The sequence below is a fragment of the Crocodylus porosus genome, unplaced genomic scaffold (genome assembly GCF_001723895.1).
Source record: "Crocodylus porosus isolate Cpor-Errol unplaced genomic scaffold, CroPor_comp1, whole genome shotgun sequence".
Classification (NCBI taxonomy): Eukaryota; Metazoa; Chordata; order Crocodylia; family Crocodylidae; genus Crocodylus; species Crocodylus porosus.
The window spans coordinates 131,974,602-132,001,753 of NW_017728906.1; the positions used below are offsets into that span (position 1 = coordinate 131,974,602).

At 43.0% G+C, this 27,152-nt stretch overlaps 1 protein-coding gene across 1 annotated transcript in view; it reads left to right on the forward strand.

Annotated features, from left to right (window-relative positions):
• KLHL1 (kelch like family member 1) overlaps positions 1-27,152 on the forward strand; it is a 474,742-nt gene that overhangs the window by 153,522 nt on the left and 294,068 nt on the right. Inside the window, exon 4 of the mRNA XM_019529810.1 lies at positions 4,513-4,709. Within this exon, the coding sequence (XP_019385355.1) occupies positions 4,513-4,709 (197 nt within the window). The remainder of the gene's footprint in view (positions 1-4,512; positions 4,710-27,152) is intronic.

The window sequence follows — 27,152 nt, forward strand, 5'->3', positions numbered from 1 at the left end:
AATCAGGAGGTCAATCTGAGATTGGATTCTAGGAATAAACCAAGTTAGGAAGCCAGGATATTAGGCAGAGAGGAAACCAGGTTGAAAAGCCAGTATTATTATTACTATGAAAGTACCAAACAACCCATTTTCTTAAACTTTACATGTTATCATTTACCCCTTCTAACCTTTTTACTTCTGTGATGGGCTAGCTGGCAGTGACATAGCCCAGGGGTTTTGAAAGGGCAAGAGATGATTGGAGGAGTTGGGATTCCCTTTCCTCACCAATCTGGTAATGATTTGGCCCAGAGGTTTTGAAGGGGTAAAAGATGATTGGAGAACTTGGGATTCCCTTTCCGCACCAATCAGGCCCCAGAGACTCACCCCCATGTCCCCTGATTGGTCCCTTGGGTCACCTGGAGGGGGATAAAAGGGTCGGCATCGGCTGACTTGAGGGAGGCCAGCGAGGGACAACAAAGAAGGAGCTTCACAGATCTGAGCCAGCAGGGCAGGAGCAGTTGCCCCAGAATAGCCTGAAAAAGCAGAACCTGCAGGCAGCAGTGGAAACCCTCAGCAGCATGGCATGTGGCCCGCAGGAGAGGCTCCCCCCCACTCCAGCAAGGATATGACCAGGGACCTGAGAGGTTCCCAGCTCTGCTTCCAGCTCCTCCAATCGGAGGCCAGGCAGCTCAGTGTGAGACCGGGGCTCTGGGAAGGTCAAGGCCCCTAGCAAGCTGGAGCAGTGCCACCAGTGGTAGCTGTGTGGCAGCATTCCTGCCTACCATGTAGGATATCTGGGTTTAAGTCTCAGATGAGGTGACTTGGGGTGAGTGTGCTAACAAGAAGCAAGTTCCCTTGCAGTGGAAAGGGGCTATTGTATTTTCCCTGTCTTTCTTCCCCTCCAGGTACCAAGACCCTATGTTTCCTTGTCATTTGACATTTTGCACCTTTTTATATTTCACCAACCCGTATTGTTTATTCTGCTGTTTGTATTTTACATTTTGTTAACCTTGGTTTTTTGGTCAATGATTTAAGTGTCTAACCTTTGTTGAATCCTGCCCCCTTTGGGGCATTGTAGTGTCCACTATACCCTCTGACTTATATCTGTTATGTTCCCAGTATTAAAAGGTATATGGTTAAGTCCTCATTGGTGGTCTGGCTCTGCTCTATAGGGGAGGAGAGTCCCTACACCTCCCACAGCATTTGTGCACCTGCTTTGATCCCTTCATTTGGAGAGGGGGTACCTCTTGGAGTATTGCCTAGGTTACACTTCCTTATTACACATCTCCCTATTTCCCTTCCCCTTCTTCATCCCTATTCTCTGCTGTAGCTTCTTAAATCCCTCCTTCCTCCGTCTGGCTTGCCTCCTCAACTCTCTTCTTTACCATGAGCCACCGCTTTTTCTTCATTTTAACACATCTTCTCCAGTTCTTACACAAGCTTATACATAACTGGAAGATCTCACACCTCGTAAAGGTCATACATTCAACTTCCATACCTCTTCCCCTTTTGGGGAGAATCTGTCTGTTTGTAAAATTGTTTTCAGCATAAAATGGCTGGTAAGAAAGGCTCATAAAATCTCTTTTTTAAATCACAACCAGTTTTGGGGGGTGGGAGAATGGAATCAATCCTTGACTGATACTTTGCTCTGAAATCCAGTTTCATTAAAATTTCTCTCCCTTTTTCAATACATCAAAAAATGTTAATCTTAAAATACTCTTCAGAAGTCTAGAAGTGCTGTCTAAGGTCTCAGTCCTAGCATTTCCTACCTGATCGCCTTCCTTTAAAATATAATTAAAATCCTCCATGACTCTCCAGGGCCATCCCCACACCACACCTACCAGCAGCTTCTTTAAAAGGTTTCCTTTCACTTCAGAGCCATACATATTAAAAACTTCAATCTCCATTTCTTTTACTTCCACTATCATGTATTGCAATCATCTACATATACTTTCTTTCACCTTTATCAACTTAATTGATGCTGATTCTTTATTACTATTGCCACCTTTCCAGATCTCTTCTTTTAGAAACTGACCTAAATGACAGCCCCATCACCTTCCTTCAGTATGCTTTATCTATTTACACTTGTGTTAAAAAGGACCTATCCTATTGAGCTGCCCTATCCTATTGACACTTCCCTAAAATACTCCAGATGTTTAAAGATATCACCACCAATACCATTAAAATTTGTATAAGAAAAAATGCTTTCTGTTTATGAATCATCCTCACTTAGGTTTGGAAACACTCTTTTACACCCTACTCTCATTCCTCTTGCCTCAGCTGAATTCTGGATCTCTCAGGTATCAAGAAAACCTCTTTTTGCCAGGGTCAGTTGCCATCATTTGAAGTAGAATGAAGCTGAGCTACCCCTTCTGGGATTCCCCTCTCACCAAGATCCGGCTTTTGCCTGATCTTAAATAAGAGGCTGAAAAGTGATCCAGGGAAGATTACCACAGCAGACATTCAGAAAGAACTGTTGGCTGATCGCAAGTATGCCACCACAGGTGGAAATCAAAAGGCAGCCCCAGCAGCCAATTAGGAAGTCCTAGAATTTGCCAGCTAGCATATTAATGTAAGTAGGGCTACCAGTCAAAGTCACCAGGCAGGTGTGGTCAATTAAGCAATTAACCCAGGCCAACCTGTCTGTTAGGGACCCTGACAAAATGAGTTAACCTGTATGTAGCGTATATTTCTACTGCTTTTTTCTGAGAAAAAATCTAAGTATGTGAAAACTAAAGAGTGTGCTGTGAAATGGCAAGTTAAATTGGTATGTGTTATTAATCAAATGGAAGATTAATTTTGTATTGGCATATGTGGGCTTTTAGCTAAGTCAGGTGTTGTACATCGTTTCTTTGATCTCAAGGACCTAAGTGATACTAAAGATCTGCTCTCATATACCACAACTTAAAGTTAACCCCATATGGTTCCTAGTTTGAGTCTTATTACTATAACAATGAACTAAATGTTTGGAGGTTCTGGATTTGTTCTGAAACTGAGTGAGTGAGAGTGTATAAAGCAGCCAGTCTCATTGAAGTCAATGGATTTATACCCTTACAATTATTTAAAAGTCGGGGACTTAGTGCTGTACTCCAGAAAACAATGGGAGTCTTTTCCTAGATTCCAGTATTAGGGTGATCACAGTCTTCATAATATCTAGGTTTAAAGCCATAATAAAGGTCATAATATCTAGGTTTAAGATATACTTATCAACACATTTTTTAGGAATCCAGTTCCCTTTGTCAACTCCATCTTTATTTATTGATCTTTTATCTAATTTACTTGATAATATCTTTAAGACACATGTCATTATGGTTTCTAATACTTAAGTCCTTTACAAACCACTTGGGGAAACTGTTTCTTCCCTCTATAGAATAATGTCATAGAACCATAGGCTAGGGTTCAGGCTTTTAAATGACCACCAGCTTATTGGAACTGTGCTCCACATGGTATTGTAATTTTTTAATGTTTAAACTCATTAACTTTTTGTTGTTTGTATTTTTAGGAAGAAAAGATGGTTTACTGTATATTTTGGAAACATAATTTATTTATGCAAGATACTTTTAAGGCAGGGCTGTCTGACTTCTGAGTAGCTAAGGGCTTTGTGCTGGGTACCTGCTTCCTAAATGGCATGAGTGTCATGCAAGTTCCTTAGATCCCTCTGAGTACCCCTTGGCTGTGGGCTCCCTTGTCCCAAGAAACAAAAGCTGGAGTGGGGGAAGGGGATCCTAGAGAATCCAGTGACAACAGCAGAACTGTGATGTAGGGAGCCACACCTGGACTGAATGATAACCTCTAGGGGCTGCAAGCAGCCCATGGATCACCAGTTATATAGCCCTATTTTAAGGGTAAAGACTGAGTATTACTTAGAAGGGTCTTACTAGAGGATGTTCCCACTAGCAATAGTTTCACATTTTGGGAGCTTAGCATCTTTTCAGTTCTTTGCTCATTGTGACCAAAACTGCATCATAGACCTAGTTAAAAAACAAGAAGCAATGGTTTCAAGTTGCAGCAAGGGTAGTTTAGGTTAGACAGTAGGAAAAACATTCTCACTAGAAGGGTAGTAAAGCACTGGAGCAGGTTACTCAGGGAGGCTGTGGACTCTCCATCCAGCTAGACAAAGCCTTGGCTGGGATTTTCTAATTGGGGATGGTCCTGCTGTGAGCAAGGGGCTGGACCAAATGACGTCCTGAGGTCCCTTCCAACCTTAATTTTCTATGATTCTAGGTTTCCCTCAGTACCCTTTTATTGCAAAAAATATCTAAAGATTTGTCATGTCTGAGGGCCCTAACCAACTTTAGCTTAACCCTCCCCTGCAAAATGGATTTCTTTGGATTTTCCATTGTTTGACCTTGCTAAGGCTTTTGTACACCTACAGCCACATAACCCATGGAATGATTTGTGGATGCCCAGGAAATTTAATTATTCCCAGTTCCCAGTTGCTTATTTGGTAAAACCTTATTGAAATCTTGCATTCTTATGTAAGCATATATTCAGGAAGCAAGAATGCATGTGTACTTTAATCTCCCTTTTCAGGTTGCTTGGAACTGAAGGAGGATACCATCGAAAACCTTCTGGCAGCTGCCTGCCTCTTGCAACTTCCACAAGTAGTAGAAGTTTGCTGCCACTTTCTAATGAAGCTATTGCACCCCTCCAACTGTTTGGGAATACGAGCATTTGCAGACGCACAGGGATGCACAGAGCTCATGAAGGTGGCTCACAACTACACCATGGTAAGGCAGTTTCAGCATGCTTAAATGTTAACATCTTGAGACACATTACTTATAATTTCCAGGGAATCTTGTCAGCATTTGGAAACCAAATGCTGTTACGATTCCTCTCATTGCTACTCTTGTTGAATAGCACCTTACTTGAGAAGTAGCTCCTTTCAAGCCATCATGATGGCTTTAAACTGGAGAAAGGACATCATAATCTCATGGGTGGTGAACAGATTTAAATGATTCATAGGTTTGGAGTATTGTTCTAGCTGTTATGGTCCAGAAAATGTACAGGAGGCCAGGGTTTTTTTGTGGTACTTTGCACTGGACCAGATGCATAGTTTGGAGAGAGATTGGACAAGCTTTCAGTTACAAAATGTCTTTTTCAGATCTGAGAAAGTAGCAGATGTAGGCTAAGCTAGATGATAGGAAAAAAATAAGTCCATGTCAATGAGAGCAATAATTTAAGAAACAGAGAATTTCAGTGAACTGGGAGGAAAGAGAAGTAATCAAAAATAGTTGTAAAATAAGGGAAATGCAATGGAATGGTATCCTAATTATGCAGAAGAGAGAGGTGCCATCTGGCCCTGCCTTCTCCACATAGAAGAACAAGACCATTCAAAAAGTATGCATTCTCGGGTGTGTCTACATGTTGCCATACAGTGACATTGCTATGGCATTGTGCTTTAGTATTTCCAAAAGGAAGTACTAAAGCATGGCACAGTACAGGTGGTTACTGCACCATACGCACAGCACATGGTTACATTTTGCTACTGTCACCATAGTAGCACGCTATACCCAGGGAGCGCACCACTATGGTGATGTAGCTGGCAATCACATGTAGACACACGATCACTACTTACCGTAGCATGCTGTAGAGTGACGTAGCATGTCGCTATGTTGCCACAGGGTGACGTATAGATGCCCCCATTACTTGTGGACTTCTAAGAGGGTGGCAGAGATTATAATGAACCTAAAGCCGTAGTCTATTGTTTTTAGTGTCCAATAAAGTTATTACATTTTGTTACCTGATACATCTTTTGAAGATGTTATGTATGTTTCCGTTGTGCACAGAAAAAAAAGTCATTAAGAAATTAGGCGTCTGTGGCATCAATGCCTACACAGTCAGATGGGTTGCAAATTGGCTGGAGGGCCGCACCCAGAGCGTGGTGGTGGATGGATCTTTTTCAAGCCTCTTTCAATCAAGAGGCTTGATGCCTACCTGGCTGGACTCATTTGAGTCCAGTCTTTTCTCCCACCCAGGCGGGGGGTCGGACTTGAAGATCTACAAGGTCCCTTCTGACCCTACTGCTATGATTCTATGAACCTAGAGGGATGTGGGCAGTGCAGTCCCCCAGGGCCTGGTCCTTGGGCCTGTACTGTTCAACATCTTCATCAGCAATTTGGACAAGGGGGTGAAAAGCATCTTGTTCAAATTCACGGATGACACTAAGATGTGGGTAGAATTGGGCACGCTGGAGGAGAGGGACTAGCTACAACTAGATCTGGACAGGTTACAGGGGTGGACAGATGAGAACCAGATGGGACTCAATACAGACAAGTGTAAGGTATTGCACCTGGGGAGGAAGAACCAGCAGCGTACCTACAGGTTGGGGAAACTCCCTTCTCATCAGTGCAGAGGCAGAAAAGGATCTTTGAATCCATTATTGATTTCAAAATGAACATGGGCCGCCAATGTGGGGACGTGGTCAGGAAGGCTAGCCACACCTTGTCATGCATCCACAGATGCATCATGAGCAGGTCCAAGGAGGTGATCCTCCTCCTCTATGTGACACTGGTCAGGCCGCAGTTGGAGTACCGCACTTCAGGAGGAATGTGGGCACTGCACTTCAGGAGGAATGTGGACAGCATCGAGAGGGTCCAGAGGAGGACCGCTTGCATGATCAGGGGGCAGCAGGGCAGCATCCTACGAGGGGATGCTATGGGACCTGAACCTGTTCAGCCTCCACATGAGAAGGCTGAGGGGGGATCTTGTGGCCATCTACAAACTGGCCAAGGGGGACTAGCAGGCAATGGGAGTCCCTGTTCCCCCACACTGTACTAAGAGTAATAGGAAATAACGGCCATAAGTTGACTGAGAGTAGATTCAGGCTAGATATCAGGAGGCACTACTTCAGTCAGGGTGGATAGGATCTGGAACCAACTTCCAAGAGAAATGGCATTCTCTCCTACCCCGGGGGTCTTCAAAAGGATGCTAGATAATCACCTAGCCAGGGTCGTTTGACCCCAGCATTCTTTCCTGCCCATGGCAGGGGGTCAGACTTGATGATCTACATAAGTCCCTTCCGACCCAACCACCTATGAAACTATGAAAGTCAGAAAGAAAGTAGTTGTTCTGTGAAAAAATGTTCATTTACCAGCAATTGTGTGCTTCTGTCCTGTATATTTTTATGGTGAAAGTAGTTTTTAATCTGTTTTACCCAAATATCTTCTATAAGATGAGGTATGCCTCATTCTGTAATATTCTGAACAAACATGATATAGTGTCCATGGTTAGTCAGCATATGGTATGTGAATCAAGGTAGCATATTATCTGATGAGGTAATTATTCATTTAGGTTCAAGTGAAGTCAGAGTCCAGCCTGAGTCTAATACACCATTGGGTCTTTGTGTGGTTAAGGCACCACTATTTCTTCAGCTGGAGACATATAGTTCTATTTGCACCTATTTTGGGTTTAGAGAAACTTCATAATTGGCTATATTATTCAAAGTATTTCTAAGAGAAGTTTTACTTTTGCCTTTTTTCTTCATCTTGCTTTTGTGGATCAGTGAATATACTTGAAAATGGATTTGTAGAACTTGTACATACACATAAAGATCTTATGTACAATAATTTATACATCACGTATTACAAGCCTCAAATGTTATACTGCATTAATATTATTAGAAATGAGTCAGAATCAATGAGGCAAAAAATGTAACCTACTAAAATCCAAAAACATATCTGTAGCAATTTAATCCTGTATGGTTTGATAAAATTAAGAACACAATCAAGATAATTTATTTTACAGAAATAATGAGCTCTTCTGGTCTAGATTGAATTTATTACAAAAGTTATAGGAAATAATTCAGTGCAGCTCTATGGCTAATCCAGACAGATCTTCACTAAAAAAAAAAAAGAAGAAGAAAACCAAGAAAAATATACTAAACACAAAATTGTTCCTTTATTGCATAAGCCTTTTTTGTATAATCAATCAAATGTCTTCCAATCTTTGTTGTTTTTCATCTGCTATTGATGGGCACATCCAGACAAGCCTGAACATGCCTCTTGCCACATCTCAAAGCCATTTTAGACGTGACAAGAGGCACACTGGAAACAAAAAATCATTCTCCTAACTGCATATTTGCAGCGTGGGCTCTGTGGCAGAAAGCCATGTTGTTTCTCCCCAAAATCTCTGCCCTGTGACACTGTGACTAAAATCTCTGAGCAGCAACCATTTGATTAGGGTGGGCCAGCACGGAGGGGACCACACCCTGGCTGGTGTCTTGAGCTGGCTGCATTCCTAAGAGAGGGGGGAAACCTGCTCCCTCTGCCTACGGGACTTGCATCAATTACCTGGGTGGGGGGTTTCTACCTGGGGAGCTGGAATCTGCCTGGTAACAGGTGATGTATTTCAAATTGGTTGACTGACAGCCAACTGGGGCTGACCTCCACTGGACCAAGTGAATGAGGTCACAGGGGCTATATAGGTTGGGAGGGGGAGGAGGCTCTCTCTTTTCTCTTCGGCCATGACGTGAAGCAGCAGCAAAGCAGGGGAGACAGAGGAGCCTTACCATCTGGACCTAGCTCTCTCTCACCCCAAGACTCCAGAGGGGAAAGTGGAGAACTCTGGAGGATGCTTGTGAGTAAGCTGCTCAATCGGATTAGATATTTAGCTGGCAGTAACACAGATGCGTAATCAAAAGGCTACCTCAGCCACACTGTTTGCTCTCTAGGATTTCTAAGATATTACTCAACCCAGTACCCTAGTTTACTCTACCCCTTGTAATCAATAAAGTTCTCCTTTTTGACTAGTGTGGGAGACTTATTGAGGGGTGGGACTAAATTACGCCTAAGAGACCCCTTAGGTCTGCGGACTAAGGGAAACTTTACTTTTTGTCCCCTTGACTTGGGGAAGTGCCCCAAGTGCCTGTACCGGGTCAAGTACCCGTCGGACTATTAGGCCTGTGTTTCCCCGAGGACACAGGGCCAAGGCAGTCCCTTCTCGGGGTGGTGACAGTGACGTTACCCCCAGGCTACCGAGTGTGCTCCGGGAGAGGGGTCGGCCAAGCATAAGGCGCCCCTAGGGAGGCATTCAGAGTCTGGAAGGTGGTCGGGCGCAGGGAGGTGGGCGGCTCAACGCAGGAGTGCCCCCTACTGGCCCGCCACAGGCTCACAATGTGATACCTGAATATCCAGGTATCAAAAAAAGTCCCACAGAAAAAAAGCAGGGCAGGGCAACCAGAGGCTCACGTCCTCCAAAGAGATGCTCTGGTAGCCAGCCAAAGCACCTTTATGGCTGCTCCTTGCAGGGCAAGGAGCGGTGTCAGCTGCAGGGAACCAGAGCAGGTCTCTATCCCCAGGTAAGTAGAAACTGGGTGGGGAGAACGGGAACCGGGGCTGTATGGGTGTGGGAGATTGGGGGAGAGGAGGATTGTGGTGGGGAGGAGCTGCTTGGGAGAGGTGGGTGACTTGCTTGCCCTCCACATGGTCCATAGCCCCCTCCCTGCAGGAGCAGGGGCCATCAGGGCTTGGGGCCCTCCTGAAACAGGCCCCTCACATGGTGAGGGGTAGCGCAGGGCAGTGCGGCTCAGTCCTGGCTTCCAGACACACAGCGCTGCCTATATCACATTGCATGGGCCCAGCTCAGCTGGGCATGGCACCTTTGGGCTACTCCAGGCTTATTGGGCTGTCACCCAGGGCCCTGCATCACTTGTGGAGACTACATGTTGCACCAGGTTGGGTCCTGCCTGCACAGGCCCCACGTGCTGTTGGGCTGGGCCAGTTCTGTGCAGTTAGGGCCTGATTCGGTGTGACACACAGTCCCCATGAGTGGCACAATATCCCAAGTGACAGCCTGAGTGTTCTGGAGCTACCCGAAGGTGCATGGCATGGCACTGCACTGCACCAGGCTGGGCTGGCATGATGGGGCAGAAGCAGCGCTGGATGCCAGGTGGCTGGGGCCAAGCTGTGCAGCCCTGTGCCATGCAGGAGGGCTGTGCTAGCAGGTCCCGAGCACCCCAGCGGCCACTGCTGTTGTAGGTAAACTCTGGGACTTGCTGGGGAGGGGCGGGGATAAGGTTAAAAAAGTTGCAAAATAAGGTTATAGAAACTTGAAGCCTTAGAATCCAGGTCAAAGAATTTGTTTGGTATGTACTTCAGAATGCAGCCTTGCTAATTAACATTTGAAAATATGAAAATTAAATCCATTTCGCTTTCAAATGCTTTTGTCCTTATTGTACTGCATATTTTAAGGTGCTTGTCATTGCAGAATTGATTAAATATTTTCCAACTTTCTGGTTTATCTTGCTATTTACTTTGTACCCATCCCTCAGATATACAAATATATTATGTTCAATTTCTACAGGCAAAAATTTAGTCATGTACAAAGGAAAGAAATATCCAACAAAGGACAGGAAGCCAAAAAAGGAGAACTGTTGGCAGTTTACTTCAGAAAAACATATAGAAGGCCATTTTTTTTTAAACTCAAGTCAGCAGCTTCTTTAGGTGCCAGCAATTGCTTGATTACCCATACAAACATAATAGACATGCAAATATCCACAGAGTTGTGGTTAATTTGGTCTCTAAAAGACTGAAATCTTTGTCTTAGCCTCCCTCTACACTTGCAGGTAAAGGCATGATTGGCTGTAATGCATGATTCACAGAACTGCGCCCTCTGCAATGCCATTCATGCATGGCAGGAGGCACGATTGTGGGACTGTACATTAGATCCAATCATGTTTTATTGCCAGTTTAGGGAGAGCGCAGTTCTGGACTTCCCTTGCATTGGCAAGAAACAGGCTCCCATGGGTGGGAACACGGTTTGCTGAAGGGGCTCCCTGCTGTGGGGGGCATGTGCAGCCAGAACCGAGAGACCCACACCTGAGGGGGGCTCGGTCCAGGCTGTGTTTGTGGCCCAGCCAGGACTGAGAGTCCCACACCTGATGGAGCTCTTGGTTCCAGCTGTGCCACATATGCAGCCTGGACTAAGAGCCCCACCAGCTATGGGCCTCTCAACCCCCACAGCCATGAGATGTCGCTGTGATGTCCCAGCCATGGGGAGAAACCCCACACAGCTGGAAGATAGCAATGGCTGGGAGACTGCAGTAGCTGCAGTCTCGCAGTGGACTGCCTACATATACAAATTAAAGTTGGATCAAAAACAATTATAAAGGTATAAAATTTTGAGTAATAACTTTATAGCTGGTTGGACCTTCTTAAGGTGCAATAAATAATTGCATGTGTAACCAGTTTCAATTTATTGTGCAGTTGACAAGGTAATGGCACAATAGCTATAACATGTAGAGGGGGCCTTATATTTGTAATTTCTTGATATATGAAATATACAGGGGCCTATGCTGGAAGACGTAGGTATCATTTTGAAATAAGTTTTATTTTGAATGAGTAATTTGTTTTCCCGTGTATGTAAAGTTTTTAATATTTTACTTTTTTCTTGTAAAACTTAGTTTAAAGTTCACAGTTTAACATTCCAGAATAATTATTAGGCATAAATCTTTCTGAGTTGAAGAATAGGGAGAGGATTGAGTGCATAGTCTCAAGAATCATTTATATTTATTTAAACTAAGAAGTCTTTTTTAGGCATGAGACTGTATAAGAACCAGGTAAATGAAATATTCCTAGTTAATTTTCTTAAAGATTTAAACCATTTTTATATGATCCACAGAGCTGTCAGAAAAAATAAAAAAACCTCACTGATGTATAAAAGGTAACAGAAGGGGAAAATTCTAGGAAAAGATTTGAAAGCACTATAGAACTTTAAAGTTTTCTGAGAAGTTAAATAAGAGCTTGGTTTCTTTTTTCTTCTTTTTTTAAAGAAACCCTTCTTTTTCCAAACTTTAGAAAACATTGAACCTATGACTTGATATTTAACTAAAATAATTGCTCAGTAAATGATATACAAAACCAGTGAATAAGGATTTTTAGGTGACTACCTGGACAGCCACAGAATCTAGGACTGGGGCATAAAGGTAATAAGTCATAAATGTTAATGAGGCATAAATACCAAGAGATTTTTCCCTTTTCACTTTCCCCAAAATATATCATGGTAGCAATTGAAATTATAGGCAAACAACAAAACAAAACCAAAAAATCCTTGACTTTCAAAGTTTAAAAAAACCCAAAAACTTACACTCAAATATTACCAAACTCATTATCTTATTTTTGTTAAAGATTGCATTTATTAAGTCTTGTTATTCACTTTTGCTCTTATGACTACATTTCCCTATAGTGACATGATTAGAGCTGAGCAGGAAATAATTCTCCTATGCCATGAAAATTTCACATCAAGACAAAATAAGACCTTTTGAAAACATATGACATAAAAACAATTGAAAGAGACAGCTTACCCAGTAAAATAGATGGGGTCCTCACCTGGAATACAGTCTGCCTAAACTTGGAAGAGCAGAGATTTGAAAATGGGTCTTTCATTGGTACCTCTCTAAACCAGAGTTGTCTTAATGCCAAGTCATGGGCTGCTCTAGGAAGCTCAAGAGGACCTGGAAATCCTTCATAGTGCAACAGGTCACCCATAGCACAGTGTAGGGGGTCATCTGATGTGGCATGGGAGTGCCAGTGTGGTACAATTGGAAGGAGTAGGGGACCCGTGGCATGGAATGCAGATTGCAAGACATGGAGCATGCATTCCCCAATCACTCAACAGCTGGACAGCCCTGCTCAAGACTATACAGTCAGCCTCTCAAGTGGTTCCACTTTTCATAGCTAATTAGATATGCACTGGGCAGAGAAAGAAAGAGGTTGACTTTATAAAGTAGTGGTTTTGGCATTCATGACAGATATGGGAGGCCCCAAGTCAGGTCATGGATTTTCTGTACCCCTGGTGAGTATCTTGCCTCTCTTCCCCTTGTTTTTGACCATAAATTTACTGTGGAGCTAAGCAACATCCCTGACAGAATTTTAATTTAAACTGATATATTATGTGGAAAAAGTATAGTTTAAATGTATCACCATTTCCCAATAAATATTATTTCATTGAAAAATACCCAGCTGTTTTGTAATCACAGTATTTTACGTCCTGTTTCCATGATGGGATGCTGCACATTAAGGTTCATAGATTAATTACCAGTTGATTAAATATTTAATTTTACTGTATGATTGATTTCGTGTAGTGTATGAAGGAAAAATCTTAGAAAAGGTAGCTTTGCAATCTATCTTGGTAAGTTCTTTCTTCCCCTTCTAGTACAGTAGAGTTGAAAAACTGACTGAGTTAGAAGACACAATTTCTGGCTTAGTTTTCTAGTACAAAGATGGAGGAATTAAATGCTCGTATGGAGGCATACCAGTACAGCCCTGTGCCTAGGGCATCTGCAACGCATGAGGGAAGCAACTCCAACTCTTGCTTTGCCAGTTGCGGCGATGCAATTAGCCACTGCTGTGGTGAAGGTGATGTATGTGCTTTGCCACTATGGCACTACCAAGGGCTGCTGCCCCTGTTGCCCTTCCTCAGTTATTCTATTGTGTTCACGCCCCCTTCAAGTTTGAAATCTGGAGGGGGTCACAGGTTCTGACCTGCCATAGATGGTCTTTGTATCCATCCAAGTTCAAAAACAACCTGGCTTGGCTCTGCCAAGGAAAGCAGTCTCAGATATATGGGTGATTCCAAAGAAGAGAAGGTAAAAAGTAGAAAAGTGAAAACAATAAAAGATACATTTTGTGTATCATACATTTTCCTTTTTCCTGTGATTTTTCTCCCCTTCTCCCAATTTTTCAACTGGAAGAGGAGAAACTTGAGAAACCTGCCTGTCTGTCTTGAACTATACTTTCTTCCTCTTGTTCCTTTCACCACCATTCAGCCCTTTTGGAGTGCTTGGTTAAGATTTGGGAGAGACTACTGAAGAGGCAGAGCACACATGCTTTATAAGGCCAGTCTCTTTTTGTGCACAGAGGCATAGGACCATTTGAATAGGTTAAACAGATTATTTTGCTTTCAGATCTGGTACTTAAATGTTAGGAAAACAATACTAAAGCCAAGTGGAAGAGAGACTTGGGGGATTACAAGCAGTCACTGAGAGCATACGTATGCTGCTAAGTCAATTTCTTACTCTGTGTGTGTGTGTGTGTGTGTGCATGCGTGCACATGTGTAAATCTATAAAAATAAAATAAATATTAGTTATCAAAAATATTCAAAAAATATTCAACCCCCCCCCCCAAATAGCTGATAGACTAGAAATACATCAAACTTGTTGATTATATTTTTTGGTGAGAAATCTTTCTATTTAGGGTTGTGCTCAGTCCAAAAATGTTCAAGGAAGGACACTGGCAGAGCTTCATTTGAAGGTACATAGAATCTCATCTCTTATCCCAGTAATCACACCTCCTATAATGCCACTTGTGCATGGCAGGATGCATGATTTTAGGATCAGAGATCAGGTCCAAATTACTTCATATTTGCTAGTGCAGGAGAACCTGGGATCAGGATCTCAGACTCTTCTTTCACCAGCAGGTTGGAAGCTAGGGTGGTCAACAATCAACAGGCTGTCAGCTCAATGGGAATCACACCAGGGCTGATTCCAGACCCTAGTGCAGTCCCCAGACCCAACCAACCAGAGCTACTTTCTGTGGAGTTTAAAGTCCCTGGAAGGGGGAAACATTTTCTTCCCCTTTCAGGAGATTTTGTTTCCCTACACTGGGCTGCCCAGCCAGAACTGCTGTGTGAGGGGTTTAAAGTCCTGGCAGGGGAAACCTCTGTTCCTCTGTACTGGGATGCCTAGCCAGAGCTGCTCAGTGCAAGGTTTAAAATCCCTGGTGTAGAAGCCTTTGACTTCCCTGAACACTAGCCCCTGGACAGGCCACTAATCAACTGATTGTAGGCCTGTAGGTATACACTCAAGTTAAAGTGCCCTGCATATGAGCCATAAAAATGATCTGTGTTATATGTGGAATATTTTTATGGCTCCTCATTTTGTGGCTCCTTATATTGTTTCATAGCTGGAAGGATCAGAAGGGACTTGAGCAAATCATCAAGTCCGACCCCCTGCCATGGCAGGAAAGAATGCTGGGGTCAAATGACCCCAGCTAGGTGATTATCTAGCCTCCTTTTGAAGACCCCCAGGAGAGAAGCAAGCACCACTCCCCTTAGAAGTTGGTTCCAGATCCTAGCCTCCCTGACAGTGAAGTAGCGCCTCCTGATATCTAGCCTGAATCTCCTCTCTGTCAACTTATGGCCATTATTCCTTGTTACTCCCAGGAGTGCTCGGGGGAACAGGGACTCTCCCATTGCCTGCTGGTCTCCCTTGGCCAGTTTATAGATGGCCACCAAATCCCCTCTCAGCCTTCTCTTGTGGAGGCTGAACAGGTTCAGATCCCATAGCCTCTCCTCATAGGGCCTGCCCTGCTGCCCCCTTATCATGCGAGTGGCCCTCCTCTGGACCCTCTCCATGTTGTCCACATCTCTCTTGATGTGCGGTGCCCAGAACTGGATGCAGTACTCCAACTGTGGCCTGACCAGTGCCGCATAGAGGGGGAGGATCACCTCCTTGGACCTCCTCGTGATGCATCTGTGGATGCATAACAAGGTGCGGTTAGCCTTCCTGACTGCATCCCCACATTGGCAGCCTATGTTCGTCTTGGAGTCTATAATGACTCCAAGATCCTTTTCTGCCTCTGTGCTGTCAAGAAGGGAGTTCACCAGCCTGTAGGTATGCTGCTGGTTCACATGCATTGTGTGTGTGTAACACTCTTCCTATAGATGCTGCAATGAATGTGATAATCACAGCATAAATGTATCATATGGAAGTAGCCAAAGAGTGAAAGCAATTTCGGAGAGACAATTGGCTAAACATGCTAAGAATCTGTAGAAAATCATTATTAGTCATTACTAAGCAGTGAGGAAAATGATGGAAAGAACACCAAAATGAATGTGGGCATAAACGGTTGAATATTACTCTCCTGTTCATCTTCCATGAAATGTCAGTACCAACATTAGGTATTAAAACTCAAGTCCAAAATTTAGTTTAGCACATTAAAAAAAAAACAGATTTTTTTAAAGTGTAATTTGGAGGGGTTATTAATGCACTTAGTTTGTTCATCACATTTTTAAAAATCTTCTAATTTAATTAGTAAAACCAGTATCCATATCTCACTTGGTTTAATATTTCTGGTACTGTATAATGTCAGTCTGGTTTTCCAATGAAGCTCACCAGTTTTTGTAAAGTCAGTCTGCTAAACCATATGCTCAAAGCTTAATCTCTTAATTTAGAGTAAGGTAATATGGAACAGCACTGAAACATCCATGCAGTTCCTTTAAAAAACAAAATCAGCAAAGAGGAAATTGTGAATATAACTAAATATATTTACATCTACAAACTGATAATATTTTTAAAGTTTTGCTTACATTCCTTGGTATCGAGTGTTCTTATACATAGAGAAACTAGTCCACTTTAGACCTACGCACATTGGAGATTCATCAGAGAGGCATGGAGTGGGTATGTGCCCTCCCAGATTTCTGTGCTAGCAGTGGGGCATGGAGCACAGGGCTCCAGCTTGGCTAAAGCCAGGGCCTGGCACCAGTGGGGGTGAGGGTGGTGCCATGATTTCTACATCAATGGCGGGGAATGGGGCTGAAACTCGGCTGGATCCAATGCCCAGCAGCATGGGAGAGGTAGGGGCGCAGGTGAGGGTGGGTGTGGTGGTAGTGGTGTGGAATTGTGCCTCCCTGCTGTAAGCGCTTTTGTTATGCTTACAAGTTTCTCAAACTGAATAAAATAAGAATTATTATATACAATCTTATTTATACTTTATGAAATGAAGAGTAGTACCTGACTGATGGCTGTAATTTAAAAAAAAAACATATGGATGAAAAGCTTTTTAGAAGAGACACCCTTTGGAGTATGTTTTACTTTGAATCATTTTATTTTTATTCTTAATTTTTTAAAAAGACATTAGATAATTTGCTAAACTTTATGTTTATGACCAGGGATCCTGGTTTTCTCTGATTAAAAAAACCCTCAATTTTTAGATTAAAAAAAGTAACCCAAAATCTGCATTTTAACCTTGATTAAAATAAAACACCACAGATAGATAGATAGATAGATAGATAGATAGATAGTGGTGTTTCATTTTAATCACAGAAAATTGTGGATTTGGGGTTACTTCCTTTAATCCAAAACTCGGGGGGGGGGCGTTTATCAGAGAAAACCAGGATCTCTGGTTATGATGGTTTTGATATTGGGGGTGTTGAATGTTCTGACTGTAGAGATGTGCTGAACATTTGCATCTGTTGCTAAGACAGGGCTGTGATTCATCTGTTGATCAGCAGAGTTTGCTTTTGATGATGAGTTGGGTGAAGCTAGGGAGATGCTTGAAGGCAGGGGCAGATGCGGAACCTGGGAAAGGAAAGGGCTAAGAGTATTTCTCACAAGGTCTGATCCTTTTTGAGGATAGGTTGTAATTTCCTGATGATGATTCTTCTTGTTTCCAGTGTGGTGTGGCTGGTGACAACCGGAAGTGCACATTGAACGTGGGGGAGGGGTATTCTTTTTGCTATTCCACTAGGTTACAAAGATGTAGTCTATTTCTCTGATGGTGTGTTCTTATTGGAAAAAGGCAGTTTTCAGGTTGACAAGGTAGCTGTCATAAGTGCTCTTGGTGCATATCTAATTATATCTGAAGGCCACACTGTAGATCATAGGGATTTGGCGTGTTTTGGATCAGTGTGCGTATATGTGTGGTTTTGGCTACCTAGGAATGCCTTGCTTGCCAATTTGAAGAATTCAGTAATTCGTTGTTGTGTGTGGCCAGATCAGAGGTTGACCTGAAAAATCAGTAAATGATTTGTGGGGGGAGAGTGTAGCTTTATTCACAACAGCTAAACTAGGGCCACAGTGTAACAAATGTTTAAGCAAAATGCTCCACTTGAAGTAAAATAACTATCCGCAGGGGGAAAGAAGGAGAAGGAAATGTTATGGCTGCTGTTACTAGTTTCAGTTCCTGAGAATCTGCTCTACATTCAGGCATTTGTACATTTTGGTCACTAGTAGAGACTTACTACTTAAACTGTTCTCTCTATTTCAGAGGATATGAGCTGCTTATTTTCATTCAGGCCTTGCCTATTTAAAGATATAACAAATAGTATGTCCCATGGTAGAACTAACTGTTTTCTGCTCTTCAGAATTTCAAATAAAATATGTCATAAAAACATTCAGACAAAATTCTCTCCACATACTAACCAAAGGACTTATTTTCTCTTTGCAATGAAAGTAATACTTTGAACATGATTTTGAAATTATTGCTTTAACTAAAGAAAGTATTATGTTAAATAATAGGACTGAAGTCCTAGAAAATCAACTTTTTGTCAAGAACTGATAAGCACCTAGGATCTGCTATTCACTCCTTCTGTTATACCTATCTATGTGTAGTTGCATCCTTTCACTTTAACATACATGTCAGAAATGGAAACATGCTTTAAAAATAGATTTTTAGTTAAAGCCTAGGCTTGACTATGGTCTTGCTTGGGAGTCCACCTTTTAGCCAGCAGCCTGTTTTTGTTTTTGTTTTTTACAATCCACTGCAATTTGATTATTCAGTCTTGCAGGCTAAAGTACTGAACATTTCTAATGTCTCTGAGAGGCAAGGCTTATGAGGAAGAGCTGAAAGAACTAGGGTTATTTACTTTGGAGTAGAGAAGAATTAAACTGATTTAGTTTGGATGGAGGACATTGCAGTGCCAGAGCCACTGCCACTGCCTCTGCTTACATCTGTGAGGTTTCAGTCCAGACGTGACTGCTCATTATTGGCGCTTCCACCCAGGTCCAGGTTTGGCGCTGGGGGGACTGCAACTTGCAGGTTCCTTCCAGCAATGGCCAGGTCAGGGAGTGTCTGCGGGTTGAGTGGTCCTCCTGGTGGTGTCTCTCAGGGAACAGGCAAGAGACCTACAGGAGAGGATGACAAGGCTCCAAAGCATTCTCCACTATGAGGAGTTCATCGATTCAATGCTGGAGGAGACCTCTGAGAGTATGGAGGAAGAAATGCCATACACAGTGCTAGAGAAGAGAGAGGACATGGACACTCAAGAGGGTGGAAGCTGGAAGCTTGTGACTTCTGGCAGCAAGCAGTGATCTTCACCTCTACCAGCAGTGGTTTGTCTAGAGGACAGATATGCAGCCCTAGCGACAGAGAGGGAGGAGTACATTCCATTGGTGGAGGAGAACAGGTCAGGCCTCACCAAAGTGGGAAGGATCAAGATGCTTACCAAGAAGAAGCAATGGGTGATGGTGTTGGAAACTCCTGTCTGTGAGGCACAGAGGGAGACATCTGCTGATCTGACCTGTTGTCTTGGAAAGTCTGCTGCTTGCCCAGAGCCTGGATCCAAGATGTCATAGAGAGACTGTTGAGGCTTATCTGACCATCTGACTACTACCCCAGGTGTTCATTTGTTGAGTAGGAGAGCTCAGAGCCTATCTGCAGCAGCCCTGGCCAGCAGGCAGGGGCATTCCAGCAGTCTCCCAGGTGGCTGCCAGACTAGTCGTCTCCCAACCCCCTCCCCACCTCCAACTAGCTAGCAACTGTCAGCAGCAGCTGGGCAGGAGAATGGGGGATGGAGCCCCCCCCACTGTACATTCTTCTCCTTATCTACCCCTGCTGGGGTCCTGGGAAGCCCAGCTGGGCCCACATGGCAGGGGGAGCTCCCTTGCCTCCTCCTGCCCCTACCCCCAAGCATTGTGACAGTGGCAGAGATTGCTGAACCCAAAGCTGGGGAAGGATGGAGAAATAGAGCCCCCCTCTCACCTCATGGTCCAATTCCCCAAGACCCCAAAGTAGGTAGCTGGGGGAACCACATGTGGCTGGGGGGTCCCCCCCCATCCACTGTGCTGCGAGGAGATAGGTTTTCTGTCTTCTCTTTGTGCCAGCCCCAGGGATGGGGCAAGGATGGTGCTCACCCACATAAGCACAGGTCCAGCCCACAAAGTCACATGGGATGTGGGTGGAAGCAGCCAAAAATAACTCTTACAAGAAACCTGTACACATGTTCCCTACGGCACTTTGCCTTAGAGCACCCCTGTCTGATACTGCAGCAGACGAGGGTTAAATTTTCATGTGATCAGCCATTTTAAAAGCCCTCTGCATCAGTGAATGTTTGTTACATTATGGCTGTAGAATGCTTTCAGGGGCCTCATCATGTGAAAAAATGTAACTTCTGTAAGCACTCATAAGGAACTCCACCTGAAAAGCTTAACATGATAGAAAATGGAACTGAATTAATATTGGGAGAAATGCATCAGAAAAATAGCACTCTAATCTGAATCTTCTTTATAAACTGAACATAGAAATCCTATTCCTATGGTTTTAGTGAGTTTAAATGTTACCCTAATTCTAGAAAACTAAGTAAGCCTAGTCAGCTTCAGGGCTTAGTAGCTTAGTGTGCTAATAATTCATTATGCTGACTAGCTCTGCAGACCACTAAAAAGTCCCAGAAGGGTTAGAAAGAATGCACTATTCATGAACCTTTGCTCCAACACTAATTTCTTAGTGATATCCAAACAAGAGACATGGATTAGAACTACTTCTGGTATGTAAACTGCAGGAATATATAATGCTATAAAGAAGTGACTAACGTATGAATAAAACATCCAAAACTTCTTGTTTGGGGATATGTTAAGATATTTCTAGTATAAATTGAAAACTTCTCTATCTTAAAAGCTATTGGAAAGTCAAATATCCTTATCTCTGTGTGTGTGTGGGGGGGGTCACTTGTGTTCACTGGTGTTCTAGGAAATGGTAATCTTGGCTGTTATGAAGAGACATTTTAGTCACATACTTAAACCAGCTAAAGAAGAAACATATAGTGAGAGGGGTGATCTTATAATCAGGGTGTTCCCTAGAAGCCCAGTGTTCAGCAGCTTGCTCTACCATAGATTTCTTATGTGAGTCACTTAAGGACAGATACACAAGGCTTCTTCAGGGTAATAATGAGTGTTACCACATCTTAGGTATCAGGCTCCCAGAGTGGCATTTGCAAATCCAGATTCCATGACTATACTCTCTATGCATTACATAGGGAAGGCACCTGGGAATAGCAGTCAAATTATTGGGAAGCCTAAGCTTCCTAAGAGGAAACACCAAAGAGAGAATGTATATATTTAGATACTTACCAGCAACCCTGACTTAAGGCCTATGAAAAACATAGGATTTACAATCTGAAGCAAACTTTCTGGACATAGGTCCTTAAATTATTCCTTTGTGAATGCAGATAACTGGGTCACTCATTCCTGGCAGTCACACTATCTTTATGTAACTATTTATAATAGGGTACTTACCTTGGAAGTTGTACAGCTGGACCATAGGACCATATCCCAGGAACATGCCTGGTCACTGAACCCAATTTACCACTTCCTAAGTGAATGTTATAACTACAAGGCTATTTCTTTAAAAGTGGCCACCATCACCAACAGTTCCTCAGACTTTGTTTTGTTCTGAATGTATTGCTGTCAGATTGTGGTTGGTCCGCTCAGTGTCCTGGATTAGAACATTTAGGGATGTAGGGGGAAGCCTAGTTTGTCAGTCCTAAATGACCACGTATGTGGAGATAGGCTAAATTAGCATCTTGTCTAGGCATGTACAAAGAAATCTAGATACTTAAGGAACTTTACTGGTGAAAATGTTGATGACCTAGGGGCTAGAAGGAAATTTCATTGCCTTCAAATTTAGGGGACCAATGTCTGCCCAAATCCTTCTTAAGACACAGCTGTAACAGAATAATTAGATGTACTGATTTTTTTTTTCTGGTTGTGTTCCCATTAGTAACATGGGGGTTGTAGTATTCTGCTGTAAGTGGATATTTTGAGTTTGCATATATAAAAAAACTGTGAACTGCTCAGATATGAAACAATGACATATATACTGTAGATGGCTGGTTCTCTTATTTTCTGTGATTGCCTGCTGAATCCGAGACTGTTCCCTTCTATGGGAAACTGCTGTTACAAGATGGTGGTTTTGGGTGCTTATAACTGACAACTTGTAATCATTCAGACTTCAGTTTCAGTGTTGATTTGTATCTTAGATTTAGTATTTTTTTGAAGATTTTAGCAAAAATAGTTCAGCCATGTGTGCAAACAAAGTCAAGGCGTACATTATAGTTATCTCTGTTTGTTTAAATCTTATTGTCACAAACTTCACCAAATCTTGATGGTTTTGTGGAGTATTATACAGATTGTCTTGTGTTTTGTTCAATTGATTTGGCATGTGTGGTCTTGTTGAAAAGTCTATGCTATTCTTTATCCATTTCTGTTGCTTTTGTCTCTGTCTTGAGTATGTTTTCCTGTCTGTATATATCTTTATGATTTATGTCATGGTCAATCAAGGGAACTGAGAGATGCATGCTCAAAGAAAAGAAAGTAGACACGACTGCTAATTTCTGGCAGTTGTGTTTCTGGCACAATAACTCTGGCCATTGTGTTGTTAGGCCAAGAGCAATTGCCACTCCCAACCACAGACAGAAGGAGCCATTCTAGGGATGGGCAACCAGATTATTGTCTGCTTGTAATCGGAAAAAACAACTGTATAACAGTGAAGGTATCTTAGAAAAATGGTTCAGCTACAAGAATGCCAGATGTCCCAGGGAGAGAAATTTTTGCTTAAATTCATTTCTGCTTCAGATTCATTAGGAACTGAGACTATGCTGAAGGGAGAGGGCCTGGCTTCAAGGTATTTTAAGTGCTATCTGTAAAGTGGTCAAGATCTTTGGGTTTTCTCAGGCTTTGGAGGAGTCCAGGTCCCCAGCAATCAGGACTGGAAGTATCAGCAGGATGGGTGATTTCTGAAAACACTGGCAAGACCCTCAAAGGTCGAGGTGGTAGCCAGATGAGAGGGTAAGAAGCTTTATTTGTCTTCTTGTTTTGGCTTCAAACTTACCATCAGTTCTTTTTGTATTAATACATCTTTTTGTTGTTTGTCTCCTTACGGATTGCTTGTGGTGAAGAGTGATCTCTGTGCACATGATATTTCAGGCTACCCATTCTACAAAAAGGGGAACCTAAAATTTCTTTCACAGTCCAAAGGGAATCCACCTAGAGCTGGCAAATATTCCCCTGCTGCAGCTGTGAGGTCTGGTATAAGGGCAGTGGAGCTGAGGTTGCAGGGATAAGGAGCTGAGGTTGGCAGGGCAAACCTTGGTATGTGCCTAAAAGTAATGCAGTGGGACAGAAACTCCAAGTCTGGGCATGCCTAGCAGATGGGTTTCTGACACTTATACCTGTTCACTGGGAAACTTACACTGATCATCCTCTTTGTGCTTTGAGACAAAAAAAATGAAACAAAGGGTGAAAGGAGATCACGCTGAATAGAAAAGTGTTAATATTTGTCAAATAAAATCTCTGTACACCTACCTAGTCTATATTGAGCAATATCCAAAGTTAAGCAATTATACCTGCTTGCTGTTTGTCCCGGTGATGTAGGGACAGATACTTGAACGAAAGAGAGGTGTCTTCCTGTGTTCTCAAAGGTTTTTAGGCCAAATGGGGGGAGAACTGGCTTAGGTTCCAGGCTCCCAGAAGGGAGCAGATTGGGACCAAGAGCCTGAGTCTGCACTTGGCTGAGTAGAAAGACTAGAATGAAACCCCCAGGAGGGTGATTTAGAACCTGAAGGGCCTAGCACAGGGAACTGTGGAGGGGAAGAAACAGGGCTGGAACATAGAAGAAAGAGACAGACTTGGGGGGTAAAGGAGGAGAAATCATAGAATAATAGGCTGAAAGGAACCTCAGAAGGCCATCTGTCCACCCGCCTGCTCAAGGCAGGATCACCTCTACCTCACTTTCCTATACAAGTGTTTGTCTAGACCATGGGTGTCAAACTCCTCACGTTCCCAAGCTGGATTCAGACTGCCAAACTCCACACAGGCTGGATTTAGATACAAGGAATCTCTTAGCCAGATTCAATCCCAACAGCAGTGGTGTGAGTGATTCACAGATTTATAGATGTTAGGGTCGGAAGGGACCTCAACAGATCATCGAGTCTGACCCCCTGCCTAGACAGAAAAGAGTGTTGGGTTCAGGTGACCCCCAGACAGATGCCTATCCAGCCTTCTCTTAAAGACCCTCAAGTGAGGGGAGAACATCAACTCCCTTGGGAGTCCATTCCAAATTTTGGCCACCCTTACCATGAAGAAGTTTTTCCTGATATGTAGCCTAAATCTGCTCTCTGTCAGTTTGTGACCATTGTTTCTTGGTACCGCAAGAGGCACCCTGGTGAACAGAGCATCTCCAATTCCTTGCTATGTCCCCCTAATTAATTTATAGGTAGCCACAAAATCACCTCTCAGCCTTCTCTTGTGGAGGCTGAAGAGGTCCAGGTCCCTCAGTCTCTCCTCATAGGGCTTGTCCTATAAGCCTCTAGCCATATGAGTTGGCCTCCTCTGGACCCTCTCATGTCTATCAACATCCTTCTTGAAGTGTGGTATCCAAAACTGGACGCAGTACTCCAACTGTGGTCTGACCAATGCCACATAGCGGGGAAGTATCACCCACTTGGATCTATTTGTCATGCATCTGCTGATACATGATAAAGTGTGGTTAGCTTTGCTAATGATTTTGTCACACTGACAACTCACGTTCATCTCATTCACTATGACTCTGAGATCCCTTTCCACTTCTGTGCTGCTGAGAGAGTAACTTCCCAGCCAGTAGACGGGAAATTTTTGCCCCCTATGTGCAGCACTCTGCATTTGTCCTTGTTGTACTGCATCCTATTCTGTACTGCCCACTTTTTTTAACCAGTCCAGGTCTACCTGCAACTATTCCCTACTTTCCGGAGTGTGCACTTCACCCCACAATTTAGTATCATCCACAAACTTGGACAGAGTACACTTCACACCCACATCCAAGTCACTGATGAAGATATTGAAGAGTACAGGTCCAAGGACTGAACCCTGCAGGACCCCACTACCCACATCCTTCCAAGTCAGTACTGACCCACCTACGGCCACTGTCTGAGTGTAACCGCTAAGCCAATTTGCCACCCACTGGACCATGTAAACATCTATGTCACAGCCTCTTAATTTATTTATGAGAATGAGATGAGATACTATATCAAAAAACTTGCTAAAGTCCAAGAAAATTACATCCACCTCTACTCCTGCATCTAAGCATTTTGTGTCCCTGTCATAAAATGAAACCAGATTGATCAGGCATGATCTACCTGCTACAAATCTATGCTGGTTTCCCTGCTGCATTATTTTTCCTGCTGGAATCCCACAAATATGATCCTTCATAATCTTTTCAAAGAACTTTCCAAGGATGGAGGTGAGAGTGACTGGCCTATAATTACTCGGATTGTCCTTCCTCCCCTTCTTGAAAATAGGGACCACATTGGCCTTTTTCCAGTTCTCCACTCACTGAAACAGTTGTGCCAGTGGTTCTACCATGACACCGGCCAATTCTTTCAGTACTCTTGGATGCAGCTCATCCACGCCTGCTGACTTTAACGCATCCAGTCCATTCAAGTGACTACACCAAGTCAGCGTTGACAACTGGTAGGCTGGTGTGTGTCTGATGCCCATCTATGAACCCATTAGGAAAGTTATCTTGAGCTGTGTTCAGGAACACTAAAGCAAAAAATTCATTGAATAGCTCAGCCTTGTTCCCCCTCTCTGTCACTAATTGCTCCTCCTATTAGTGGTGGCATGGGAGGGGGATAGTTAACAAAGCCATCACTCACCTCCTGCCTTCTGCCATAAACACATCTCCAGTGGGGCTCCCTAACTGGAAATTCAGTGGCAGATCCTTCCCCAACGTTTCCAGGCTCCTGGGAGCCCCATGGGTTGAGTCAAATGGCTTTGCAGGCTGGATCTGGCCCCAAAGCCATACATTTAACACCCATTTTCTAACCAGTTATTAAATCTGTACCGACAAACCTTTCATACAATTACTAGGCTCAATGCCCTGAGATACAAAGAATATTTTAATTTACCACAGATAAAGGAAGGGGATAAGGGCAATGCCATATTGTAAGGACAGAAAACGGTTAATGAATACATTTGATAGATCCAAAAGAATAGGATCATGACCTTTGCTACTGAGGAAGACAACCCCTTCATACACACGCACATTTAATCTGTGCCGATTTGACTGTGGGGATAACAATCCTTCCCCCATGTTCCCAGCATCTGTGGCAGCAGAAGGGGAAAAAGGGTCCTTCCTGACTCCTTGTGGCAACTGTCAAAGCACAGAAACCAGACACCCTCTCTGTGCACTGTAACTCGTGACTAACTGCACATGCTATGCGCCAGAACATTGAATGGAACCCAAGGTTCATGAATCTTACCATTTTTCTTCTATAAGCTGTTATACATGAAAAGCAGCCTAAGTTCTGCAATGTATTGATTCTTTGTGTGTTTCTTTTTGCAGCTTTAGCATTCTTTTAATCCATTTTTCTCTGTGTGTACATTAATGGTGGGGTTGGTATATAACACTCTATTAACTACTGTTTCGGCATAGTGGTAAGGAATGTTTTATTCCTTGCCAAAATAAGTCCATATACCTTCTATCTTTCAGAAGCCAGCTACTGAAGCATTGAGACTTCTCTTTATTTCAAGGTAGAAATGTTTTATCTCTGCAGGCAAATTTACAGTGAAACAAGACTTGATAATGATGAAGGATTCATTGTATACATATGATGACAAGTGTATGTTGAGCACAGTGTTGAAGCAGATTATTTCTTTGTCAATTAGTTAAGGATGAATATGCAATGAGAGAGGTACAAAAGCAAGGAAATCTTAATAGGTAATATCTGTTTTCTTGATTTCAGTTGTAGGAAACAAATGATTAGTGTGGCTCAAAGATTAAACAAAGTCTTTTAAAACAAAACTAGTGATCAAGACTCGTGACATTAACAATGCATGACCACCCTTCAGTGCAACACTGATGGTTGTCAGGGAATTTATAACACAGAAGTATAGGAAAAAGACGTAATCTTACAGTATTTCTTATTAGCTGGGCAAGATGCATGTTTCCTTTTCCCAAGCTATATTAAAAATGTTCATGATTCATAGGCAAGGCCTGGACCCTTCTATTTCCCTGGTGTGTTATTCCAGCCTGAGGGTTGTAGGAATTTATGTAGGCTTTATGGAGTTTTCTTACATATTAATTTTGTACACCTGAAGAATATTTCTAATTGTTACCAGATTTGCCCGCTACTTTGGGGTGTACTCATTTATTAGGGCTAGGGTCTTGGTAATTCTATCAATGCGCTGCTTGTGTTACTTGTGTTT